Here is a 24,483-nt window from a genome sequence, read left to right as displayed (position 1 = left end):
ACCCCCATTGCAGACCCAGCTGGGGGCAGGAGCATCCACTTCTCCCACCCCCCCTTGCAGACCCCCCCACCCCCATTGCAGAGCAGCTGGGGGCAGGAGCATCCCCTCTTCCCACCCCCCATTGCAGACCCCCCTCACCCCCATTGCAGACCCAGCTGGGGGCAGGAGCATCCACTTCTCCCACCCCCCCTTGCAGACCCCCCCCACCCCCATTGCAGAGCAGCTGGGGGCAGGAGCATCCCCTCTTCCCACCCCCCATTGCAGACCCCCCCTCACCCCCATTGCAGAGCAGCTGGGGGCAGGAGCATCCACTCCTCCCCCCACATTGCAGACCCCCCTCACCCCCATTGCAGAGCAGCTGGGGGCAGGAGCATCCACTCCTCCACCCCCCATTGCAGATCCCCCCCACCCCCATTGCAGACCCAGCTGGGGACGGAAGCATCCGACCCCCACGCAGGGGGCCAGCAGGTAAGTCTGATTTCATGTCAGGTGATTTTTGCTATCTTGAAGGTGATTTTCTCTTCTGCATTTGCCTCAGTGTAACTGGCCGGCTGTTTATTCCCCGTCCCCTCCCCCGGTTGCACCTTTGCAATTCCCAGGTAGGGGAGGTGCAGCAGCAGAGTTCTGCCCCGTTGTACGTGGTGCTGCGGTTTTAAATACGTGGTGGGGGGAGAGGCACCACACCTACAAACTCTCCAACAAGCTGCAGTGGGCGATCTTCCCTGCGTAGGAGCAAGGGTGCAGATTCCACCTTGCTCCTAATGCATTGTCTTATCCGGTTGAGTGTACAGATGTGAGGCTTGTTCGTTAAGTCCACGCAGCTGCAGTGTATAGAGCATCCCCAGTCTGGGTGTGAGGGCTCCATGCATGCATTTTGGAGACATGTCACCTTGCCGGCGCGTGTGTGCATATGACTAAGGGTTCCTTCCACGCGTGCACGTTGGAGAAGGGTTCATCCTTGCACGTGCGAATGGCTTATGCATCTTGGAGAGAGGGATTTCACGGCACATGGGCATTTGACGGTACCTTGCTGGCATGCACGTTGGAGAAGAGTCCCCCATTGCATGTGAGAGAATTCCATATATGTATGCAGGTTGGAAAGGGGTTCTCCCTGCAGGCATACTGGCATGTGAGTGAGCAAACTTTAGACAGAAGGGCGTTTTTTAGCCTGTCCCCTAAAATAAAACGATGCTCGCACTTCGAATATAGCAAAACAAATGAAATGGGGCTCAGCAAAGCCTGCCCTATTCTGCTGGGCACCGGGCAGGGCTGTGCAAAGAACTGCAGAAGTCTGTTGCTGCCTCTGAAATAAAGGGGATTTATGGCCCTGCGTTCAGTGACACCTTACAAGAGGAAAGGCGATATTGACTGCAAATGGCATTTGCTCCCTTTTCCAAAATTGTGGTCTTGTCCAGGTCACTCAGACATTGGGCTTTATTGATTGAGCTGGAGATAGTTACTTGCTTTATTGAATGGAATAAAGAGACTTGATCAGATGTGTGTGTGTGTGTATATATATATGTGTGTGTACATATTTTTTTTTTCTCTTTTGTTCTTAGAGGGCAACAAATAGGTCCCACCCAGCAGCTGAGATTGCAGTTCTGGAGATCAGGCACTAGGACAAACCCGCTCAGCCCCCACCCCCTCTTATTCTGCTGTCTGATCTCTTCTTAGCTGCATTTCTCCCCCTTTGAAGCTGGTGGATTCCTGCCCACTTCCCCTTGAAGAGGAAATCGTTTTTTAAAAAAGCAAAAGGGGATTATTTTCACATGCATGTATATTCCCTCTTAAACCAAGGAACGGTTTTTCAGAGGCAGAACCCTGGCAAAACTGTGGGTGTGTGTTTTGTTTTGTTTTTAACCTTATTAACCATAAAATAAAATGCGTTGCTCTGAAGTTGTATTTCTTGGCGCTTTTTCCTTAAATGACCTTGTGCTTTTTAACCATTCTTAAGAATTTTTCAAAGCCTTCATCATAAGATATAAATTGCTCATCAGAAAAAATAGCACTTGCGTTTATGTTAAGTGTGCTTAAAATAATATTTCATCTCAATTTATCTCATAACTCCTTACTTACAGGATCATTCATCCACATCCCAACTGAGTTATGCACCTATCAATCTGTAGCTTTCTCTAAGCAAATAGCAGATCTTTAATGTTGTGTGTTTCTCAAGAGGGAATGATTTTTTAAATTATATTTATCTTTCTATATCTTCTCACTTATTTTGCACAGAGCTAGAGAAAGGCAGCTTGCAGTTTTCTCTTATTTTGAGTTGATTCTCCATTATTCTCAAATAATTCCCCAATTTTGTGTGTTTTAATACACGTCAAGGATGGTATCTAGTAGTTTGTAATACCTGAGCCACATACTCTGAATGGAAAATTCTCTCTTCAGAAACAGCCATTGGTGTGATGAAATCTAACTATTATTGAAAGTGGTATAATCTGATCCTTTTAAAATGTCTTGAACACAGCCCCTTTTGTGCTAAAGAAAAGGCAGAGGTCTGGCATTTTTAAATAGTTCCCACAACAAGCCCAGTATCAGTTATTCAATTGCTGCAGGGAACGTTCAGCATTATTTTGAGTTTTGCCCAACAAAAAATAAACGCTTGGACAGATCTTTCCCAATCCAACATAGATCATTTTCATTTTTAACCAGCATTGGTGTGCCTAGTAGATCCTGTGTGTTGAATAAAGTGCACAGATTGGTTTCTCTGGTGATCCCATCAGATGAGAGCACAAAGATTGAGAACATCATTAACGATTATTTCTGCATATTTTTTCACGGTAAGAGGTTACTTGGTAGAAGAGGTAGTACTAGCTGGTAAGAATAATTCTCAGTCATATGTGCTCATTAAACAAGTGAGTCAGCTAACAGCTCTGTGCCTCAGTTTCCCGCTCTGTAAAATAAAGGATAATGATAAATAAATGAAAATAAAGGATAAAATAAGGATAACTACTATTTTTCTGGTAGGTGTGGTAAAGATTAACCCTTTAACAATAAAAGCACTTACAGTATAGCACCTTTCATCTGAAGATCATAAACTGTAATATGAAGGAGTGTATACATTCACACTTTACATATAGGGAAATAGAGGTACAGTGTTTGCAACTATGCCATTGTCTTTCAGCAAGTCAGAGACAAACAGACTTGGAATAGAACTCCAGACTTCTGATTCCTAGTCTATGCTGTAACCATCAGACCATGCTGCCTTTCAGATTCATTAATGTTTCTATAGCATTTTGAAGTTCTAAAACACTGTATTAAAGAGCTCAATTGAGGCAAAGTATAGACTGCTGTGGATGGCACTCTAAGACATTCTTTAATTATCTTCCACGTTGCCATGATCTTGAGGCCATATAGAGCTCCATTAATTGCCGGTGGCTGCCATACATATCCTAAATAGACTATATCAGACAGATCTTTAATTAATCCCAGAGACAAACACTCATCTATGTTTGCAAACTAGGTCTTCAGCTTCCAAAGCACCTGCTTAACTACCAAGCCACAAGCCATTGAGTAAAATCTACACCACTTACATGTTTTATCAGAGTGAAGAATATCAAATGCCTTCTGTCATAAATATAAAGGGAAAGGTAACCACCTTTCTGTATACAGTGCTATAAAATCCCTCCTGGCCGGAGGCAACATCCTGTTACCTGTAAAGGGTTAAGAAGCTCAGCTAACCTGGCTGGCACCTGACCCAAAGGACCAATAAGGGAACAAGATACTTTCAAATCTTGCTGGGGCAGGGGGAAGGTTTTGTTTGTGCTCTTTATTTACGTGGTTGTTCTCTCTTGGGACTGAGAGAGGTCAGACAGAAATCCATCTTCTCCAGCCCATCCTAATCCAAGTCTCCAATATTGCAACCAGTAGAGGTAAGCCAGGCAAGGCGGATTAGTGTATCTTTTGTTTGATGTGAATTTTCCCTGTGTTAAGAGGGAGGTTTATTCCTGTTTTCTGTAACTTTAAGGTTTTGCCCAGAGGGGGATCCTCTGTGTTTTGAATCTGAATACCCTGTGAAGTATTTTCCATCCTGATTTTACAGAGGTGATTTTTTTACCTTTTCTTTCATTAAAATTCTTCTTTTAAGAACCTGATTGATTTTTCATTGTTCTTAAGATCCAAGGGTTTGGATCTGTGTTCACCTGTACAAATTGGTGAGGATTATTATCAAGCCTTCTCCAGGAAAGGGAGTGTAGGGCTTGGGGGGATATTTTGGGGAAGACGTCTCCAAGTGGTCTCTTTCCCTGTTCTTTGTTTAAAACCCTTGGTGGTGGCAGCATACTGTTCAAGGACAAGGCAAAGTTTGTACCTTGGGGAAGTTTTTAACCTAAGATGGTAAGAATAAGTTTAGGGGGTCTTTCATGCGGGTCCCCACATCTGTACCCTAGAGTTCAGAGTGGGGAAGGAACCCTGACACCTTCACTCTCCCATCAAGAAAAGTTACTTACTTTTTGCTGAGATTTGCAATAGTTCTTAATCTGTTATAAATGCCATAGTTTAAATGTTTACAAAAATTAGATCAATGTTTTGTGAGCATTTGCCTTAACTGTGCCTTGCAGGGACCAGTTCTATGGGGTAGTGGAGAGCTCCACTTCTTTCCCTCCCTTAGGACACTGCCATTTATGAAACCGAAATCTACCCACTAAGACCTGGACCAAACCCACCAATGTCTGTTCATGTTGCCACCACAGGTAATGACTCAGGTTCCTACCAGTCTTCATTGTGTTTGAACCAGTGTATTAAATTATTTCTTCACAGCAGAGTTAACCCAGGCTCTTACCCAGGTGTTGCCTCTCGCCTGACTACCGTCCACACACACAAACCTCTCATCTGGGTTTAGAGGTGCTTTAAACCTAGCTTGCTGGCACAGTTAGGAGATATGGGTTTGAGCCTGGGTTCTGCTTTAACCCAGGCTGGTAACACACCCATTTTGCAGTGTGGACACGGACTAATCAAAATAGGTGCAGATAGTCCTCCAGTGTCTTCCCACAGTTCCTTCTGGGCCATACTTTCTTCCCCGCTACCTACACCTTCCTTCTGTACCAGAAGTCACCTTCTAGTTTATGTACACCAGTTTGGCATTTAAACCCCACATTGTATGCAGCACTTCCACAGTATTTGAACAGTCTTTGGGAAGGAGATAGGGGAATGGACCAGGGAGGATGCAGTGGAGGAACCAGTGTGGTTTCCTTAGCAAGGTACCGTGCTGCCAAGATGCCTTCCACTGTGTCTCATGCCTTGCATCTGCCTCCTGTTGCCAAAATGAAGGTTGCATTAAAGCCAACAGCTGGATCAGATCATCATTCACAGTAAACTCCATGCCTGCTCATGGGTTGCAACAGAGGCAGAGGACAGGAAGTTGTTTACATTAGTGAGCTGGCAGGCTAAGAACACTTCCACACAGGTCTGTCCTTCCTGGGCCAAAGTTCTCTCACAATACACCGTGAAAGAATTCAGAGAACTTAAAGCAGCGCTAAGAGCCAGGGGATAGCCACCCAGAAGTCCTAGCCTAGCTCCTCAGGTGGGCGAGTGCAGCACTAGCGTGGATGCAGTCACACAGGTCTGGGACATTTTAAGCTTTTGCAGTAGGGCCTCTCTATCCAGGCTAATATAACCTGGGTACTCGGACCTGGTAATAGTCTCCCAAGCTGACTCTGCAGTGAAGATGTACCCTTAGAAGTGATATGCTCTGTGTCCTACTGCTGATCCCCTGAGCCATCCAGTTCCTACCTTTAGAGGTTCTCTCTAAATATCCTAGATGATATTTATTGTGTGATGTGTAAGCAGTCCCGGATCACTCCCTGTGGACACTTCCAGTTCTGTCAGGTTACCCCGTGTAGCTGTTAAGTAACTGTGGGCCAAATCATGATGTTCTTACTCAGTTTACACTCAGGCAGAACTCTGAATTGAAGTCAGTGAGCGTATTGGCCTTGTGTAAACATTTTTCAAAAAATTCACCTCTACATTTGGTTTTAGACAGCCGTCTCCAGTGGACCACACAGCAGTGACCTTTAGCTTTATAATTAAAAAAGGAAAGTCGTCTTCCTCCATGTACCTTTCTCCCCACATGGGTTCTCCCACACATTGCCTTGTTAAGAGAAGGACTTGTAAGTCTCCCACCCCTTCATTCCAATAACCACATTCCAGCCCTTCCCCCTTTCCAAAGTTTTCTAAGTGGCTACAAATTGTGACTCATCCTCTGGTTGGGTTAGCAGAAGCCATCATCACAGCCCATGTTGCATTATGGGTCAACGAACCCTGGGTACAACAACTGGCCATCAGCAGGTCTTTCTCGCACATGCACTCCATTTAGAGGTGGTTCAGCCCTAAAGGTGGGATGGCTGGGGAAAAAACAGCTGTTTCCAAACTCTGCTTCCATGTCATCCAGCAAATAGCATTGCCTTTGGGCTGGCAAATGAAATCCTTTCAAATGAGCACTCAGTGTCTGCTGTGTTAAACATGCAGGACTCTGAGCCCACTGGCTGAAGTAGGAAAATGGGGACGTTTTGGGGGTGTAGAGGGATGGGTGGAATTGGGGCGAGGAGAGGAAAAAGTGTCTTCACTTTGTTTCCAGAAGAAATGTAAGCCCAGGTATTAGGTTGAGATTTTCAAAGCAGTCTAGTACATCTTCTATTAAAATTATTTGTATTACCATAGCATCTAGGAGCTCTAGTCGTAGACCAGAACCCTACTATGCTAAACATTGTACTGTGAGATGTGTGTCTAAATCTCTTAGATTGCTTTGAAAATCTCAAACTTTTTCTCCCCCGAGGTTATTCTAATATCAAAATCTCGGGTCTCTTCAAAAGCTCATGTACATGTGTCACTCGTTGAAACTTCTGGCACAAGATAATACATGATAGAAAACCAGTCTCATTCCTGTGGATAAACTTGGAAGCTTTGCATTCTTTGTCTGAAAATGTTTCTTTATCCTCTTCTACCAAATCTGGACAAAACAACCTGGAGGCTGGGGTGGAATACACTCTGGTACATACTATCTTTGTCCTAAATAGGTAGATAAGCGGTGTTCAGGGATTCTCCATAAGGGAAAGTTTTATGCAAGGGAATTTAACAAGGCATTTTGTTTGGCTTTTTTAAAGAACAGCTTTTCTTGTACAGTGTCTGCCAGAGTTCAGTAAGGCTGCTTTGCACGGCAGCGTTATCTCTTGACATTTGGGAAAGTTATGGAATAATGGAGAAAAAAGAACTAATTCATAAAACAGATATTCTGTAAAGCACCCTCAGTGGAACGACTTAAATAAATCCTTTGAAAATGTCATCTAGAAACAACTGAGTGATACTTTGGAAAACTCCTTTTTAAAACGTTTTGGCTGCAATGTATCCTATAGAATGTTACTAGCAAAGAGTCAAGTCTGTCACAAAAAGGAAACGCAAAAGAGGCCCAGTTCAGTGGTCTGAGTATAGGGCTGAGAGCCGGGAAGTCCTGAGCTCTAGTCCTAGCACCGTTACTGATTCACTCTGTGGCCTTGAACAGGTCACCTGAGTGTCGTCACCTGAAAAGTGGGGCTAAGAACAAGTATCTCTCGGTGGTGTTGGGTGTCTCAATTAAAGAATACCTGTAAAGTGTTCTGTGATGGTCAGCTATCTTACTGTGTTTTCCCCTCTGTTCTGTTCCTTGAACTGATATGTTAAACCACTATGCTCTGCTCTTTGAAATTGTGCTACAAGATTGACGTCTCCTGTGATGCTTGCTGGGCATGGCCAGTTGGCGCTGGCCTGACAGAGGGTCAGTGGGATTGCTTATCACTTTGTTTTGAAAAAATGTTTAAGTGATTTGGAACCATCAAGGTATGCACAGAGAGGACGGATGGTCCAGTGGTTAGAATCCTAGCCTGCGACTTCAAAGACTTGTGTTCAATTCCCTGCTCCACTACAGAATTCCCGTGTGACCTTGGGCAAGTCACTTAGGGCTTGTGTAAATGAATGTGTAGCTCACCGCAAGCTTGGATGTAACTCTATGTTGCACTAGTCTGCTGGGCACTAAGCAGGGGTGCTGGAACAATTTTTATAGTGAGGGTGCTGAGAGCCATTGAACTAAACTGTAAACCCTGTATATAATGGAAACTACTTCAAGCCAGGGGGTGCAGCAGCACCCCTATTTAGGGTTGCAGACGTCCGGTTTTCGACCAGAACGCCCAGTCAAAAATGGACCCTGGTGGCTCCAGCCATCAAAAGTCCAGTCGGCGGCACAGTGGGGCTAAGGCAGGCTCCTTGCCTGCCCTGGCTCTGTGCAACTCCCTGGAAGCAGCCGGCAAGTCTGGCTCTTAGGCACAGGGGCGATCAGGGAAGCACCGTGCGCTGCCCCCAGTGCAGGCTCCGCAGCTCCCACTGGCTGGGAACCACGGCCAGAGGGAGCTGCGGGCAGCACACACTGTGCAGAGCCGCCTGGCCTAGGGGCTGGACATGCCGGCCGCTTCCGGGAGCAGCGCGGAGCCAGGCCAGGCAGGGAACCTGCCTTAGCTCCACTGAGCTGCCAACCAGGAGCCGCCTGAGGTAAGTGCCGCCTGGCTGGAGCCCGCACCCCAAACCTCCTGTCCTAGGTTGGAACCCCCTCCTGCACCTCTGCCCCAGGTCAGAACCCCCTCCCGCACCCCAACCCCCTGCCCCGGGTCAGAACCCCTTCCTGCACCCTAACGCCCTCCCAGACTCCACACCGCCTCCTGCACCCTAATCCTCTATTCCAGCCCTGAGCCCGCTCCTGGAGCCCGCACCCTGAACCCCTCATTTCTGGCTCCATCTTGGAGCTGGAGCCCTCACCCCCTCCCAGCCCCCAACCCCCTGTCCCAGCCCAGTGAAAGTGAGTGAGGGTGGGGGAGAGTGAGCAGCGGGGGGAGAGGGGGCTCAGAGACGGGGCAGGGGTAGGGCATCAGGGAAGGAGTGAGGCGGGGGCGGGGCAAGGGTGTTCAGTTTAGTGCAATTAGAAAGTTGGCAACCCTACGGCTAGTTCCAGCACCTGTGGCGCTGTATGTCTGTGTGGACCCTGCTGCTGTGCGCGAAATGTTCCCTACTGCACTTCGATCTAGCCTGCTTTGAAAGGGGAGTAGGTCAAGGCACGCTAGGGGGACTTTTTAACGTGCAGCAGCCAGAGTTGCCATAAGTACTGATAAAAAGGACTTAAGTATAAGTGCCAAGTACACATTGCAGAAGTCCTTATAAGTACAGGTGAGCCATGGAAATCATGCTTATGTATTTATAAGTAAAAGCACGGGTACTGTCAACTCCCGTATTCCTTGCAATTGTCCAGTCTACATATGGACAACTACCTGAATAACGTGAACACACAGTGGAAGAGAGAGAAGAAGAGTAACAAGGTGTTATTCGTATACATGAACAATGGATTAACAATGAGAAAATATCTTATAAATGTAAATACATTCACACACGCATGCCCCCCCCCCCCCGAATGTGGGACAGTTGGGAGGGATGTGATTGTTTGAAAAAGCTCTTGCAGAGGGGGAAAAAGTTGCTTGTATTTTAAATACCTTTTAAAGTGTACTTAAGACAAGTACTAAGTACATAGTGTTTAAAATTCTTAAGTACAAGTATGTAGTGTGCTTCAAAACAGGTAAGTACAAATGTACTTAGGTGCACGGGAACTCTGGCAGCAGCGGGATCCACATAGACACTTAGAGTGTGGCAGGCTAGTGCAAGGTATATTTACACCCCAGCTTGCAGTGAACTAAGCGTTCGTTTAGACAGGCCCTAAATCGCGCTATGCCCCAGTTCCCCATCTGTCAAATGGAGATCCTGGCACTTCCCTACCATGTAGGGATGTTGTGAGGATGAATCCAGTAAAGATTATGAGGTGCTCAGATACTATGGGAAACAGAGGCCAGATAAATACCTTGAATAAATGAGCAGACATAAAGCTGGCACATGTAAATACCAGCTCTTATTATGGTTACCTTCTTCCCTCTTATTATTTTGCATGTTCATTTGTTGCACCATACAGTCTAATTTCAGACAAATTATTCAGGGCAGAGATCTTGTCTTGCTATTTGTTTAGACGGCATCTAGGAAGGCAGGTTCCTGATTTGCTTGGGACCTTGGTGTACTACAAATAAGTAAGAAGGAGTGCTGGAAGCGCTCAACATACTGGATGTATTTATCTGTTTTATTTTCTGTGACTATAAACATAAATAAGTACAAAACTGATGCTAGTTAGTGTCCACTGCTCACACTGTCGTCTCACCTCGGCTCTGTTATGAACAATCCCCAAAAGGCTGTGGCCAGAACAGAACCCTGGTTTTAATGTACCAGGGATCAAAGGATTTTCTTAGCTTTCTGAGAGGCTTTTTCTCGTACTCTGTTTTCGTGAGCAGAATAATATCTTATCTTTTAATGGAAATAGGATCAAGCCTTTCCATTGACTTAAAATAGTGCAGGAGAAAACCTTGAGACCCTTGTGCGACAGAGTCTAATGTTGTCATGACCGCCCTGATCAGCAGAGCTTGCTACTGTGGAGCCTGCCCAGGGTTCTTCCATCTGTGTTCTCACGGAGATTAATAACCAGTTGCTTGGCTAATAAACTGCTGCATGCTCGCTCTGAAGCCCTGGCCATTGTCCTCTTCCTTACCCCCTGTCGTGGATTATTAGATTCGTGCCTGCTCTTGTGCTCTCATGGGGAGTGCAGTCTACTCTGATGATATGCGTATGGAAATTATCATGCTCCACCTACACTTCGAGACTTCTGCGGGGTGGAGTTCTCACTGGGTGATCGACGGAAGTCAGTGCAGAAAATCACCTCTGAAGCAGGATTGCCAAAGCTCGCCAGCGCCAAGTGCCACTTTTGAGGTGTGAGGGCTGCACCCAGTCTGCATAGCTTTTACAAAGAATGAGATGCTCGTTACTGTGCTATCTGCTTGTGTCTGTGTCTTACGGAGCCTTTTTTTGAATGGATAGAAACTGCTCATTGTTCGAGTTCACTAGTGCTGAGTACCAAATCCCGAGGCATTCCAAGAGAGGAGGAGCAGGCTTGGGCTCCAACCTGTTGGATTCACCCGGGCCCATGAACTGCCCCAACATCTCTGAGTTGACAGCTGAACCAGAGGGTGGACTGTACTCTGGGCACCCTATTCCTAAAGTGTTGCTTTTATTGATGTGAGAGAGGGTGCCATTGCTTCCCAGGCAGGCTGAGCATGAGGGCAGGCAAAACACCGGCCAGATGTATGGTGGGGAGACAGCTGATTTGTTTGTGGTGCAGGGTGATCATCGTATTTTTTTTTAAGTTCAGAACAGACACCCGTGATCATCTAGACAGACCTCCTGTATAACACAGGACTTCCTGAACTAATTCCGGTTGGAACTAGAGCAGATCTTTTAGAACAACTCCAATCTTGATTTAAAATTTCCCTGAGATGGAGACTGTAGCACAGCCTTTGGTAAGCTTTTTCCAGTAGTTAATTACCCTCATTTTTAAAAAATTGTACCTTATTTCTAGTTAGAATTTGTCTAGCTCCAACTTCCAACAACTGGATTTTCTTGTAACTTTTGTCTAGTAGATTGCCAAGCTCTCTCTTATCAAATTTCTGTTCCCCATGTAGGGACTTATAGACCACGATTAAATCACCTTTAATCTTCCCTTTGATAGGCTAAATCAACTTCAGGAGCCCAAATTTGTTAGTCTCTAAGGTGCCACAAGTACTCCTTTTCTTTGTGTGAATACAGACTAACTCGGCTGCTACTCTGAAAACTATAATACATGTTTTCCAATCCTTGAATCGTTATTGTGGCTCACCCTCTCCAATATATCGGCATCCTTCTTGAAGTGCAGATGCCAGAACTGGACACAGTATCCCGGCCGCAGTGCCAAATACAGAGGTAGAATAACCTCCCTACTCCACATTCCTCTGTTTATACATTCAAGGACAACATGAGCCCTTTTGGTCACAGCGTCACACTGGGACCTCAGGTTCAGCCGGTTATCCACCATGACCCCACATCTTTTTCATTGTAACAGCTGAGGGCGCTGCATTGGTTTTGCCTTCAATTTTTGTGTGCGTTTAACCTAGGTCACAGCTGAATATACTTAAAAAACAAACCAACCCCTTCCCCCCCCCCCCAACCCGGTCTGTGGTTTTAGGGCTGTTTTTAACTTCTACTGGCAAGTTTTGTGTGGGTTGCTGTTCAAGGGTTAGGAGACTTTCTGTCTACTCTTTTCAACACAGGTTGAGAACCTGGAAGTCCCAGATTCTAATCCCAGCTTAGTTTCTTTCTGTCTGTCCAGTTTTTTAGGGGGTTGCCCATCATTGTGGCATCTGAGTGGCGCCAGGCCACTGTGCTGCAGTTTTCCCCATCCCAGAGGGGCATTAGGGTTAATCAGCTGCTCTGTGTGCAGTGTCTTTCAGGTGCAAAGCATGATGTAAGCTTTAAGTATTAGTACTGGACTTTTCAGGAGAACCTTAGAGGAGTGTATTCATGGGTCCCAGGCAAGTCTCTGAAGAATAGCACCACTTGCATGAATTTACTCCCCAGCCATTTGTCCCCTCAGCGTGCGTTTTTGAAAAACGCCTCTCTCAAAATTTAAACAAGTTCCTGTGGACCTGGACAACTTCCAGAGTTAGTATGTCAAGAGCGGACTCTTTGCGCTCTCTCTGAAATCAGTGGGTGGTTTGAACTGGAGGGCAGGAGTATTTCTCTATTCTTGGATAGTCCATTGTTCTTTTATATTGATTAAGGTATGGAGTGTTAACACCTAGTTAACTAACTTCCCAAGAACACTGCTGCTCTATGTAAATGAGACATTCTACAATGCAGAGAAGCAGCAATGTCCCCAGGAAGGAATCACTCTTTTTTCTCAAAAAAGAAAAGGAGTACTTGTGGCACCTTGTGGCACCTTTTTTCTAGTTGCTTTGTATTTTTAACCTCCTTCTTTCTTTTACGTGACCCCTCCACAGGCTCTTTCACAAGGTGCAGAAGGGGCCAGGAGAATTGCTATATGATTTTTCTTTGCCTCTATTTAGGATTGGATGGTAGTACTATCCCAAACTCTACCTAAAACCAAACTTCACCCACAAAAGACACCATGCTAGATTGGGCTACCACTCAGAAAAGACTCTGCACTTCTTCAAAATATCATCCCTATTCTTTCTTGCCTGCTTTAATAAGGATTGAAATGATTTAAATCAACATTGTTAACTTTACTAAGGTGTAAGAATCAACCCCTCCTTGAGATGGCGTGTCATTTCATCCCCTCTTGGCGCTCCTGTTTCAGGCAATCTGTCAGGAACATTGCACTGGTTTTACTCCGCTGACAATTTGAAGGTTCTGTTTGCAGCTGTAATGGCTGGAGGCTTGTGCCAAGATTTGCAAAAGTCCTAATTATTTTTGGGTGCCTAACGTACGCATCTTTAAGTGTCCTGCTGACCCTATTATTGGAATGCCTCTTTGCACACTTCCTGATGACTAATGAAAATTTATTTTCTATATGTAAAACTTCAGTGATCTTTTGATTTTCAACTTTTCAAGCCACCCAGAGGCAGCTGAACACAGTCTTTCCTCAGGTATTCAAGTAAAACAATTAAAGTTTTACTACAAATCTCTGTGTGTGCATGTGTATAAGAGAGAAGCATAAATAAAACTTTAGATCAACCAAAATAACTCCCACCCCCCCCCACCCGAATCCCCAAAACGTGTGACTTTGTATTTGTGGGAGGGTCATTTTAGACTATATAGCTGAATCTAAAATGTTCAACTTTTTCCCAGCATTTGTTTAAATAAAACAATGTCTCCACATTTAATGGGCTGTAAATTATGATGATGTCTTTAAATTCCTGTTGAAGGACTGCTTCATGCATTAGGCAGGACTTTAATGCTCAGTCATGCAGAGTCTTCTGATCATTTAAATGTTCAACCTAGATCTGCATTGCTGTATTTAGATCTCCACCAAAGTATCTGCCAGTGCTATCTCCCAATCGGTCTCTTCATTTCCTAGATTGAGTCTAGTCTGAGAATTGTATGGATCCTGTGGATGCAGGGATCGTCCACCAGGATGCAGTTTACACTGCTTGCATGCTGAGGGCCTGTTCCTGTGTCCTTTACTCAGGCAAAACTCCCATCAAAGTCAGTGGCATTTTTTAATATTAATAATGGCTTTGCTTGAGTAAAGAATCAGGCCCTGAGTTTTTTATATCGATTGGTAGTAAAAAAATTTCTACACAACCAAAATACTTCATTGTAATTTTTTATTTTTCATGGAGTCGTCTTGATTTTACCCCCCTCAACATAAAACTCACATTTTAAAAAATGCTTATGCTTGTTACTAATAGAAATGCAGATTATTAAATTGCAGGGTTTTTAAAAATCCGGTTGACTTTTCACCGTGTATCACATCATTCAATTACTATTTGCATTAACCTCATCTTGCATAATAAATCTATGGTTTGTCTAGATTAAGGCAATTTGCACCATAGTTTCACTGCTGCAATTGTCCAGTAGGGATCCTAAATTAGTCAGTTTCATGTATGTTGCTTGCCAGTTTCACCTTTTTGTTCTACTGCCAGTGCAGTTTTGCTGGCATTGCAGAGGAATGTTAATATCTCCCAACAAACCGTGCTTATTTAGTCTATTCCTATTAAACACCCACTCCCATCCTGGCGGCTTTTGTTTCCTGTATTTAAATTTGGAACATACATTTAACCCTGGTCCATATTAGAAAATTTGTATTGGTGTAACTAAATCCGATTTTAAAATCAATAAATGTAGATTCACGTAAGTCAATTTAAATTGCGCTTAAACCAATTTTGCTTAACGTGGTAAGTTAGCTGGAAGTGCCTCTTTAAAAATCCGCAGGAACCTGCTCTTCTACATGGAGTTAAATGTGACACTCTATTGATTATTTGTCCTCTCTCATTTTAGGTTGGAAATGGAGGATGTCTGTTGGATGCTGTGACTAGGATGCTTTCGCAAGCCAGAGCATCCCTGCTAATCATTGCCTGATCAATGGCTCAGAAGTGCAGGAGCGGATAGATTTTTAAACACCTCCTCAGAGATGCCTGATGAGACGCTTCAAAACAGCAGCGGGATGGAGGAAGCAGTGCAGAGGGAGAACAAGGCTGGAACACGCAGCCCGCACCGAGGCTCCCTGCGGAGAGCTGTGGCTACGGCAGTGACCTTTGATGGAGAAGCCACTATGGACAGAAGGAAAAAGAAAAAGAAAGAGTCCCGTCCAGAGTCTATTATAGTTTATCGGTCGGAGAATGAAAATAAGGTGGAAGAAGAGCAGGCGGATGAGGAAGGAAGGGAGAGAAGTTCAGAAGAAGGCTCTAAGTTCTTGGGAAATTCCGTGGCAGATGGTACGTATCCCCAGAAGCTGCAGCTGACACCCAGATTCAACTAGCCATTGAGCCACTGAACAGTAAAATACATTGATCCGTGTGTAAATAGGGTCACTAACTCTTGCCTGTCTTTTTTTGTTGTTTGTTTGTTTCAAAGGTATGGGGAAGGATAAAACTTCTGGAAGTCTATCCTCCTCTCTTGCGGCTGAGTGCTCTGAAGCACCATGGGCATCCATGGGACTTGAGGGCACAAGCCCCTTTTCAGATGTAGTGTTTATTAGGGTACATGCTGCAAGTTATTTTTTGAGCTTCTGTATCGTTACTTTTTGGAAAATTGGGCATTTTCAATTTACAAATCGAGGGTCTTTTTTTATGGATTCAGGATGGGTGGGCTGGTCGGGGAGCACAGGAGGAGAATCCAGGGCCGCCTTTCCAGCTCCGCTACTGACTTTTGATGTGACCTTTGGCAAGGCACTTTAACTTCTACTCCTCAGTTTTCCCTGTCGCATAATAGCGGAGAGCAAGTTTGAGAGGCTTCAGACATGAAAGTGCTTTGAAATCCCAGATAAAAGGCACCAGGGGTTATTTTTTGGTCTGTTGTCTTAGCCACTTATTTGTTTGAATATCCTCCCCATTGGTCCCCCTCTTCTTAAATCTTTTTTTTTTTTAATGTAGCTGCTAATTTAGGGCCTGATGCAGTGAGATGTTGAGCACACCCTCCTCCCATTGACTTTGGGATCAGGCCCTCTTCCCTACTTAGAACTGCATGTAAAGCAAATGGATGGGAACTCGGGCTCTAGGTTGATCAATTCTAGAGGCTCTTTCTGGTATAGTGCCATAGGGAGAGGGCATTGGCTGCAGCCTCCTGTTGATACCGTCTCAGCATAGCTTCCTCTTTGGAAAGGGACTCCTTGTCAGGGTCAACGGTGAGCACTTTCAGAGCTGCTTTCACCCAGAAGGGCAGCTGGAGATCTCTGCACGGGGGCGAGTCCCTGCCAGGTCTTCCAGCCCTGTCCATCTATTCGGACTCATAGCTGATAAGGAAGGAGAGTGGTGTTGTGTGTGGGTTTTTTTTTTTTGCGGGGAGGGGGTGCTAATAAATAAGGAAAATTGCAGTGCACGTATATTCCATTCCTTTCCCTGTGCGGAATGCACTGCTGGTATTCACAGTCCAGTTAGATCGCTGCATCTCAAACCTACTGTCCTGCTGTGTTTTCAAGCCTCAAAAGGTTTGCAGACAGTGGACGCTTCAGTTTTAAAGTGTGTGCCATCGTCCCTTCATTGATGTCATAACTGAATTGCTACTTTCCCTAGGGAATATCCATATCCTGTTTTAGGCTTGCAAACTCGTCTATTCTCACCTCTGCCCGTGCCTTCCTCTGACTTGAGCAACCACTCCTCCGCCCAGTGTCCCACTCAGGCAATAAGTCTGCTTGGGCTAGTCAAGCCAGCTAACGATCCCCGTATTCTTCCAGGACTGGGCTGGGGATGGGATTTGTTCTGTCCCTCACTATGGAACTCCATCTCCATGTTGGCTGCCTTTAGATTATGCTGCAGGTCCCAGGGACTTCTGTTGTCTCTTTCTTGCCCGTTTTTGGCCCCTTCCTTTGCTTTTTGTTTCTGTTCTCTTCCTGCCCCTTCCCCTGACTTTCTCCAATGTGACTGGATCCTTTGTGGTGGTGACTAGTTTGCCTGGGTCTGTCTGTGTGCCACATCGTTTGATATTGGGCCCTATTTGGGCTGATTGACTTTCCCTTTAATTCTTTTAAAATGTCTCTCATATGTTTATGGCTCGTGGAGGAAAACGTTTGCAATAGGTGCCTTACAGAGCAATGAAATAAATATCTTTAACCGGGACTGTTGCAACTCCCTTCTCTGTGGCCTCTACAATCCCAGCTCTCCAGCAAGGACAGATTGCTCCCACCTGCCTTTTAATAGGTCCAGAGAATGTAACCACCACCACCTTCATGAGCTACATCGGATTGCCCAGACTTGTTTTGAAAACTCTCTGTGGACTTGCTGCAGCCTAAGTAACAGACCTGGGGCCAAATTCAGAATTGATGTGTAAGGGCGTATAACTGGGACCCCTCTAACCACTGTGTAAGGCAGGGTTGGGCAAACTACAGGATGGATCCGTCCCGTGAGCTGTTTGCGCTCCCACTGGGGAGCGAGATCTGGGGGTTGGCCCACTCCGGCTGGGGCACAGGGTCGGGGACCGTACCACGTGGCTCCCAGAAGCCACGGCATGGCCCTCCTCCGGCTCCTACATGCTCAAATGGCCCCTCCGGCGCTCCAATGGGAACTGCAGGGGCAGTGCCTGCAGATGGGGCAGCGTGCAGAGCTGCCAGACCGCGCCTCCGTGTAGGAGCTGGAGAAGGGACATGCTGCTGCTTCCAGGAGCAACCTGAGGTAAGCGTCGCTCGGAGCCTGCGCCCCTGAGCCTCTCCCCACGCCCCAACCACCTGCCCCAGCCCTGATCCTCCTCTCGCCTTCCAAACCCCTCGATCCCAGCCTGGAGCACCCTCCTGCACCCCAAACCTCTCTTCCCCAGCCCCACCCCAGAACCCACACCCCCAGCTGGAGCCTGCATCCCTTCCTGCACCCCAACCCCCTGCTTCAGCCCGGAGCCCCCTCCCGTACCCTGAACTCCTCATTTCTGGCTCCACCCCAGAGCCCTCACACCCTCCCGCACCCCAACTCCAATTTTGTGAGCATTCATGGCCCGCCATACAATTTCAATTCCCAGCCATGGCCCTAGGGCCAAAATGTTTTCCCACCCCTGGTGTAAGGGGCTCTGAGTTGATGTAACTTAGAAGGCTTAAGAATGGGGGCTATTTTAACTTAGTCTTATACCCTTTAGTTGCTTTTCTTGCTACATCTTATCCCTTGTCATGCAAATTATACCAACTTAGACTTTCCTTCCCCCCACTTCTGAATTTGGCCCACTGAGTATATTGTGGTTGGTGTAACACGCATGTTGAGGGGACCAGAAGAGAAAGTTGCACCATTTTAGAGTCCCCTCTGAATCTGGCCCATTCTCTTTCCTCTACCATCTCCCCTCTCTTCCTATAGCAGCTGCCTCTTGTTTTTCCTTTTACACAGCCTCACCAGTACAGAACCTTCTCCACTCCTGTCCTCTCAACCAGCGTCCATGGATAGCTCCACATTTTCTTCCATTGTCCTGTGTGATCTCCTGCTTGCATCTCTTAGCTTCCCTTGCCCTGCCTTTTTTATATTATTATTATTATGATGATTTGAACGCTAACTGTATTGTCTAATTCCACGCAATGTCTTTGGGGATTTGCATGAAATGTACTTTAAAAAATAGTTCTCTTGAATGTTGATGAAATTTATCTCCATTTCAAGGTGCCTGGAGCATGCCCTTAGACAGCCGATATGTTACTTTAACTGGAACTATCACAAGAGGGAAGAAGAAGGGTCAGATGGTGGACATCCATGTTACGCTAACCGACAAAGAGCTACAGGAGCTGGCTAAGTCAAAGGAGCCTCCAAAAGATGAGACGCCAGAAGGGAAGAAGACTTGCGACATTGGATTGGACAGGGGCCCCCATGTCCTGCTCTGGAGCATCATCTGCCTTCCTGTCATCTTTGTAGTGTCCTTTGTGGTTTCCTTTTACTACGGGACCATCACTTGGTACAACATCTTCTTGGTGTACAACGAAGAGAGGACCTTCTGGCACAAGATCACCTTCTGCCCCTTACTGATTATCTTCTATCCTGTCATAATCATGGTCGTGTCTTTCTTCCTAGGCTTGTATACGGCAGTTACTCAGATTGCGTGGTCCTTCGGTGGCTGGTGGCATGCCGTGAGTGATATGGAGAAGGGATTCTGTGGCTGGTTGTGTAGCAAGCTGGGCCTAGAAGACTGTTCCCCATATAGCATTGTTGAGCTGCTAGATTCTGACAATATCTCAGGTAGTCTGTCTGGCAAAGGCTCTGCACAGGGTGTTGAGACTTCAACAGTTTGAGGCTTTGTGCTGCCTGTCTCTGACTTTCTTGTTCACATGTATTCTGAATGGTGCACCACACAAAGAACTATGCTGCCTTTTTTATGTTGGAGCACACACATAGAGAATGAAAACTTGGGAGTTGGGGGGAAGAGGGGACGTGAAATGTGTACAGAGCACCAAAAAATGCCGGATGAGAGTCTGGCATTTGTTGTCAGGTGAACATGCATGGTTATGTCATAGGGCTGCTTAGCTGATCTCTTTAATATTTGGTTTTAGCAAATCACAACTGTATGTAATTGTGAGAAGATCCAGGTGTGTGGGGTTAAGGTGGGAAGCTGTATAGGTATGTTGGGATGAGTGGCAAAAGCCCCGTACTTCTGCAAAAGGCCGTTCTAGTTTTAGGGTGGAAAGGATGGACCATATAGTGATTATAGACCTAGCTAAAGGAGTCTGTTCTCTGGACAATCCCTGTACCCAACACCTGCTGAAATCAGGAGATCTGTGCTTATGTGGTGCTAGAGGCTAGATTGAAAAGTGCATGGTGTTACTAAAGTTGTCTTAGAAACCAGTTGTGACAGGTTCGGTCACGGAGACCCCCTTGGGACTGTCACCTGATGTGCTGAGACTATCTCTGAGCCATTTTTCTCTACCAACGTGGGATTCCGGAACCCTGCCTTGTTGACACAGACACGCTAGCCTGATGCAAGACAGACCCAGGTCTGGTCCATGCCCCTAAAGCTACAGACTTTAACCAAAAACTGCTCAGCAGGTCACCTATCTCCAGCACCGAGGCACCCAGTTCCCAATGGGATCCAAACCCCAAATAAATCTGTTTTACTCTGTATAAAGCTTATACTGGATAAACTCATAAATTATCCCCCCTCTATAACACTGATAGAGAGATATGCACAGCTGTTTGCTCCCCCAGGTATTAATCACTTACTCTGGGTTTATCAATAAACAAAAGTGATTTTATTAAGTATAAAAAGTAGGATTTAAGTGGTTTTAAGTAATAACAGACAGAACAAAGTAAGTTACCAAGCAAAATAAAACAAAACACGCAAGTCTAAGCCTAATACCTTAAGAAATTGATTACAGGTAAATCTCACCCTCAGAGATGTTCCAGTAAGCTTCTTTCACAGGCTAGATTCCTTCCTAGTCTGGGCCCAGTCCTTTCCCCGGTACAGTCCTTGTTAGTTCCAGCAGGCATTTTCGGTGAAAAGCAGAGGCTTTCTCGTGACTGGGACCCCCCTTTGTTCTGTTCCACCCCCTTTTATATCTTTGGCACAAGGCAGGAATCTTTGGTCTCTCTGGGTTCCCACCCTTCCTTCTAAATAGAAAAGCACCAGGTTTAAGATGGATTCCAGTATCAGATGACATGTTCACATGTCCTGTGAAACCCCTCCATTCTTCCGGGGCTGGCCCGCATTTATACAGGAAGCCTTTCAGGTAAATAAACCATTTACAACCAATTGTCCTAGTCAGTGGGAGCAATCAAGATTCTAAACCACCATTAATGGCCCACACTTTGCATGATTACAATAGGACCTCAGGGTTATACTTCATATTCTTAGTTTCAGATACAAGAATGACACATTCATACAATTAGGATGAGCACACTCAGTAGATTATGAGCTTTGTAATGATACCTTACAAGAGACCTTTTGCATGAAGCATATGCCAATTACAACATATTCACACTTCTAAACATATTTTTGCAAAGCATATGGAGTGCACCGTCACACTGGTATGTTGGGAAAGGTGTTTCACAAGTTCACACCAATGCAACAACCCTTGCAAGTAGTCTGGCTGCTGCAGCAAAGAATGTATAGTGGTTTGAAAGGCAACCTCGATACTGAATATCTGGTTTGGTGTGCAAGCAAAAGCTCAGGTTGTGTCAAAAGGTTCCTCCTTTAGCAGCATAAGAAAGAAGCATCTCCACTGAACAAGAACCAGGAGTTTGTACTTGTGTTTGTGTGGAGCAGTAGCACATGTAGTTAGAGCTGCACAGGTGATATGTGCAGAGGGAAAGTCTTTCTACATAGATATGAGGCAACGGAATGGCCTGTCTTGCTGTCCTGATAGGGCAGTGAATCTGCCCCTTGGGAATGGGAGATCCAGAGCCAGTGTCATTTAGCGCGAATGCAAAATGCATTAATGTCTCTGGCTGGAAATCCCACCCCCATTACTTGACTCCATACAGTTAATTATACTGAGCATTGATGGACTTCAACCTTCATTTTAAGTCTGTCCCCTTCCCGCCGTATTTCATTGTCATGGATGTTTTTCTTCTTTTGGAGACATTCATGGTGTCATCACCTCCTGGCGGAACATTTTTAAGGCATTTAAAGACTGGCACAGAAGCTCCTGTCTGATCCCTATCTTGACTGTAACGTTTCGGACTGGGAAGGTGGGTGGTAATTGAGTTACAGGTGTCCAAAAGGTAGCTGTAGTTTATAAGTACTCTGCACACACATACCTCTACAGCAGTGGTTTTCAACCTTTTTTTCGTTTCCAGACCTCCTAAAATTGCTGAATAGAGGTGCAGACCCCTTTGGAAATCTTAGACATAGTCTGTGGACACCCAGGAGTCCGTGGACCACAGGTTGAAAACCACTGTTCTACAGCAAAGTGGGTGCCAATGAAAGGCCTGGAGCCTGAGCCCTATACTTCCACATCCCCAAGGTACAGACATTAAGGGCAGCAACCAATCAATCTTCCCCTTCACTGCCTCACTCCCAGCCTGGAAGGGCCCACCAGTCACATGCGTGGAGATAGGTGATTCATAGTCCGTGTGCAATCTATTCAAACAATGTGGCCTTCATGGATGTATGCACTTTTCTCCCCTACCAGAGGGCTTATCTGCTTTAGTCTTGGGGTTGCTGAAAGCTTGTTTCTCACACAGTGGGCTTAGCGGGGACACTGACCTTCCCAGCATGGGGACTTGGCTTGTTTAAAACTGTTGTGTGTATGCCTGACCTCTTCCTTCTGCAGCTCACTGCTGGGCATTTGCGACCGGCCGGATAGGATGCAAAGCAGCCTGCTGTAAGTACAGCTGTATTTCCACATCTGTGCTTGCTCCAGCTTCACTGTTCTGAATCTGGTGCCTGGAGAAGTAAACAAATGACAGCACATTGGCAGGCAAAACAGCAAAACCAAATGTGTGCCAAAGAGATAGGGAACAAAATCCCAGGAGCAAAGAGATTAAAGCCAGCCACAAACAGAGCCTCTCGGCTTCCGTGAATAGCATCATATGTTAAAGAGAATCTCCTGGTCTCTTTTCACATCAAACTAATCTCAGTAGAATTTTACTCCTCCCGACACTGATCCCTTTTTCTGGGCATTGATCAAACCTCTGCTTACATCTGTAGTTGTAACAAGGATTAGGATTCCGACTTGCAATTGTGTCTTGTAGGAAAATGAAGAGAATGCCGCTGGCTCCTTGGACTTCCTGTACAAAAATCTAAATTGCTGGGCACACTTTTGTGCCCAACACCTGGGAAGCCCCTAAACATTTGGGAGATTTCTGAATTTGTAGTGCCGGTGTCTTTTAAGGTTTCAGAGTAACAGCCGTGTTAGTCTGTATTCGCAAAAAGAAAAGGAGTACTTGTGGCACCTTAGAGACTAACCAATTTATTTGAGCATAAGCTTTCGTGAGCTACAGCATCCGATGAAGTGAGCTGTAGCTCACGAAAGCTTATGCTCAAATAAATTGGTTAGTCTCTAAGGTGCCACAAGTCCTCCTTTTCTTTTTGGTGTCTTTTAAATCACTGTGCAATGTTCAGCTCCTAAACGAATGCTCCTTAACTTGGAAAGAGTAGGTGTAATTATGGTAGGGGAGACAGAAACTCTGGACCAAAGACATTTGAATCAACTCTGGACTGAAGCACAAATTGTGCCAATCTGTTATTCTTTGGTCTTATCCCCTCAGCCAAGGATCTCAAAGCACTCTGAGAACTTCTGTGAATCCTTGCATTGCCATTGCCAGGTGGGGGTGCTATGCCTATTTTATAGGTAGGGAACTGTGGTATGTGGAAGCTGAGTGACTTGCTAAAGATCACCCAGCACCTCACTGGTCTAGCCATGAATGGAACAAGTGAGTCCTGACTCCTGGTCTCCTCTAATAGATATGGTCTATTTGCAATTGTCCAGTAGCCCAGTCTCACTCCAGTAGCAGCTTCTTAAAGACAGTGGGTCCTCTCTGGTAGGAAACAAACCTTGTGAGACAATAGGAAATACCTTCCTCTCAGAAAATCACAACTCTATTCAGCATTGGGGCCAATTCAAGCAAAGCTGGTGCCTCCCACAAAGCTGGTCTCCTGGAGTCGTTTTCCTAGGGGCCTGACCCGTCGCTTTTTCCTGTCTTCTGACGTCTGTAGTAAGAAATGAAGAGGTAAGTGGCTGAGCCTTGGCAGTCTGTTTCAATTGGCCCAGGGCCACTGATCCATTCTGAAATACCTCACTTGGGAACAGCAGGTGCACAGAAGTCTGGAAGAGCTTAAGTTGTACAAAGCTGGGAGAAGGTTAGTCATGAGAACGCTCCCTTATGAGACACTGCCAGCCTCCTATCCTCCTTACAAGAGCACCAGGTTGATTCAGAAGACTGTTTTGTTTACTTTGGGTCTGCTGCATAGAGTTCACAGTGGGTGCTGGGGCCGGGAAGGCAGCCAGGCAGGCATCACTGCAGGTGGAGAAGGAAGAGAAGAGCAGTTCAGCTACTATTCAAGTCAAACAGTGAATGCTCAGACCTGAGTCAACAGCATAAAGGGCCCTTTAGCTTCCAGAGGGCTTTGATGGCAAATACTAGACACTACAGCTTTGTACAGTGTCTGTTCTCTGCTCTGCTCTTGGATTTATCCAAAAGATGGGAAGCTGCCTGCTGGAGAGGAGCAGCCGAAATCAAATGTGTGCCTCTTACTGCCACGTACACCCAAGGGAGGGTCAGATGAACTGTCCTCCTCATACACACATGCTGAAATTGCCCTATGAAGCCCTTTGAATGGGCTATACCTGGATGATATGTAATCTGTTTTCTACTTGGATATAAATACCAGGTCTGCGCCGACTCCTGTTGTCCTCGGTAGGATGGTCCACCACTGACTTCAGTGGGAACAGGTTTGGACCCTGGGTGACTTCTGGTGCTATTTGTAGTAGCTTTAGGACCTTTCGAAAACCAAAATGCTAGACTGTTTTGTTTTTTTTCCCCCTCC

General features: G+C 45.8%; 1 protein-coding gene across 1 annotated transcript; it reads left to right on the top strand.

Moving 5' to 3' along the window:
* Nucleotides 1-395: 395 nt before the first annotated feature.
* Nucleotides 396-22,873, top strand: TMEM169 (transmembrane protein 169). Its single transcript, XM_073304686.2, has 3 exons — nucleotides 396-468; nucleotides 14,884-15,320; nucleotides 18,669-22,873. Exons 2-3 carry the CDS (start codon nucleotides 15,017-15,019, stop codon nucleotides 19,289-19,291), a joined length of 927 nt encoding a protein of 308 aa, XP_073160787.2. The 5' UTR covers nucleotides 396-468; nucleotides 14,884-15,016; the 3' UTR covers nucleotides 19,292-22,873.
* Nucleotides 22,874-24,483: the final 1,610 nt, after the last annotated feature.

Source organism: Lepidochelys kempii, chromosome 11 (genome assembly GCF_965140285.1).
Source record: "Lepidochelys kempii isolate rLepKem1 chromosome 11, rLepKem1.hap1, whole genome shotgun sequence".
In the NCBI taxonomy this organism is placed as follows: Eukaryota; Metazoa; Chordata; order Testudines; family Cheloniidae; genus Lepidochelys; species Lepidochelys kempii.
Note: the sequence above shows the minus strand (reverse complement) of the source record. Positions and strands in the feature narration are given on the sequence as shown.

Excerpts from the sequence above, each read along its gene's own strand:
- TMEM169 (XM_073304686.2), top strand. The coding sequence starts at position 15,017 with ATGCCTGATGAGACGCTTCAAAACAGCAGCGGGATGGAGGAAGCAGTG. Across the intron at positions 15,321-18,668 it reads GGGAAATTCCGTGGCAGATG|GTGCCTGGAGCATGCCCTTA; the intron begins GTACGTATCCCC and ends CTCCATTTCAAG.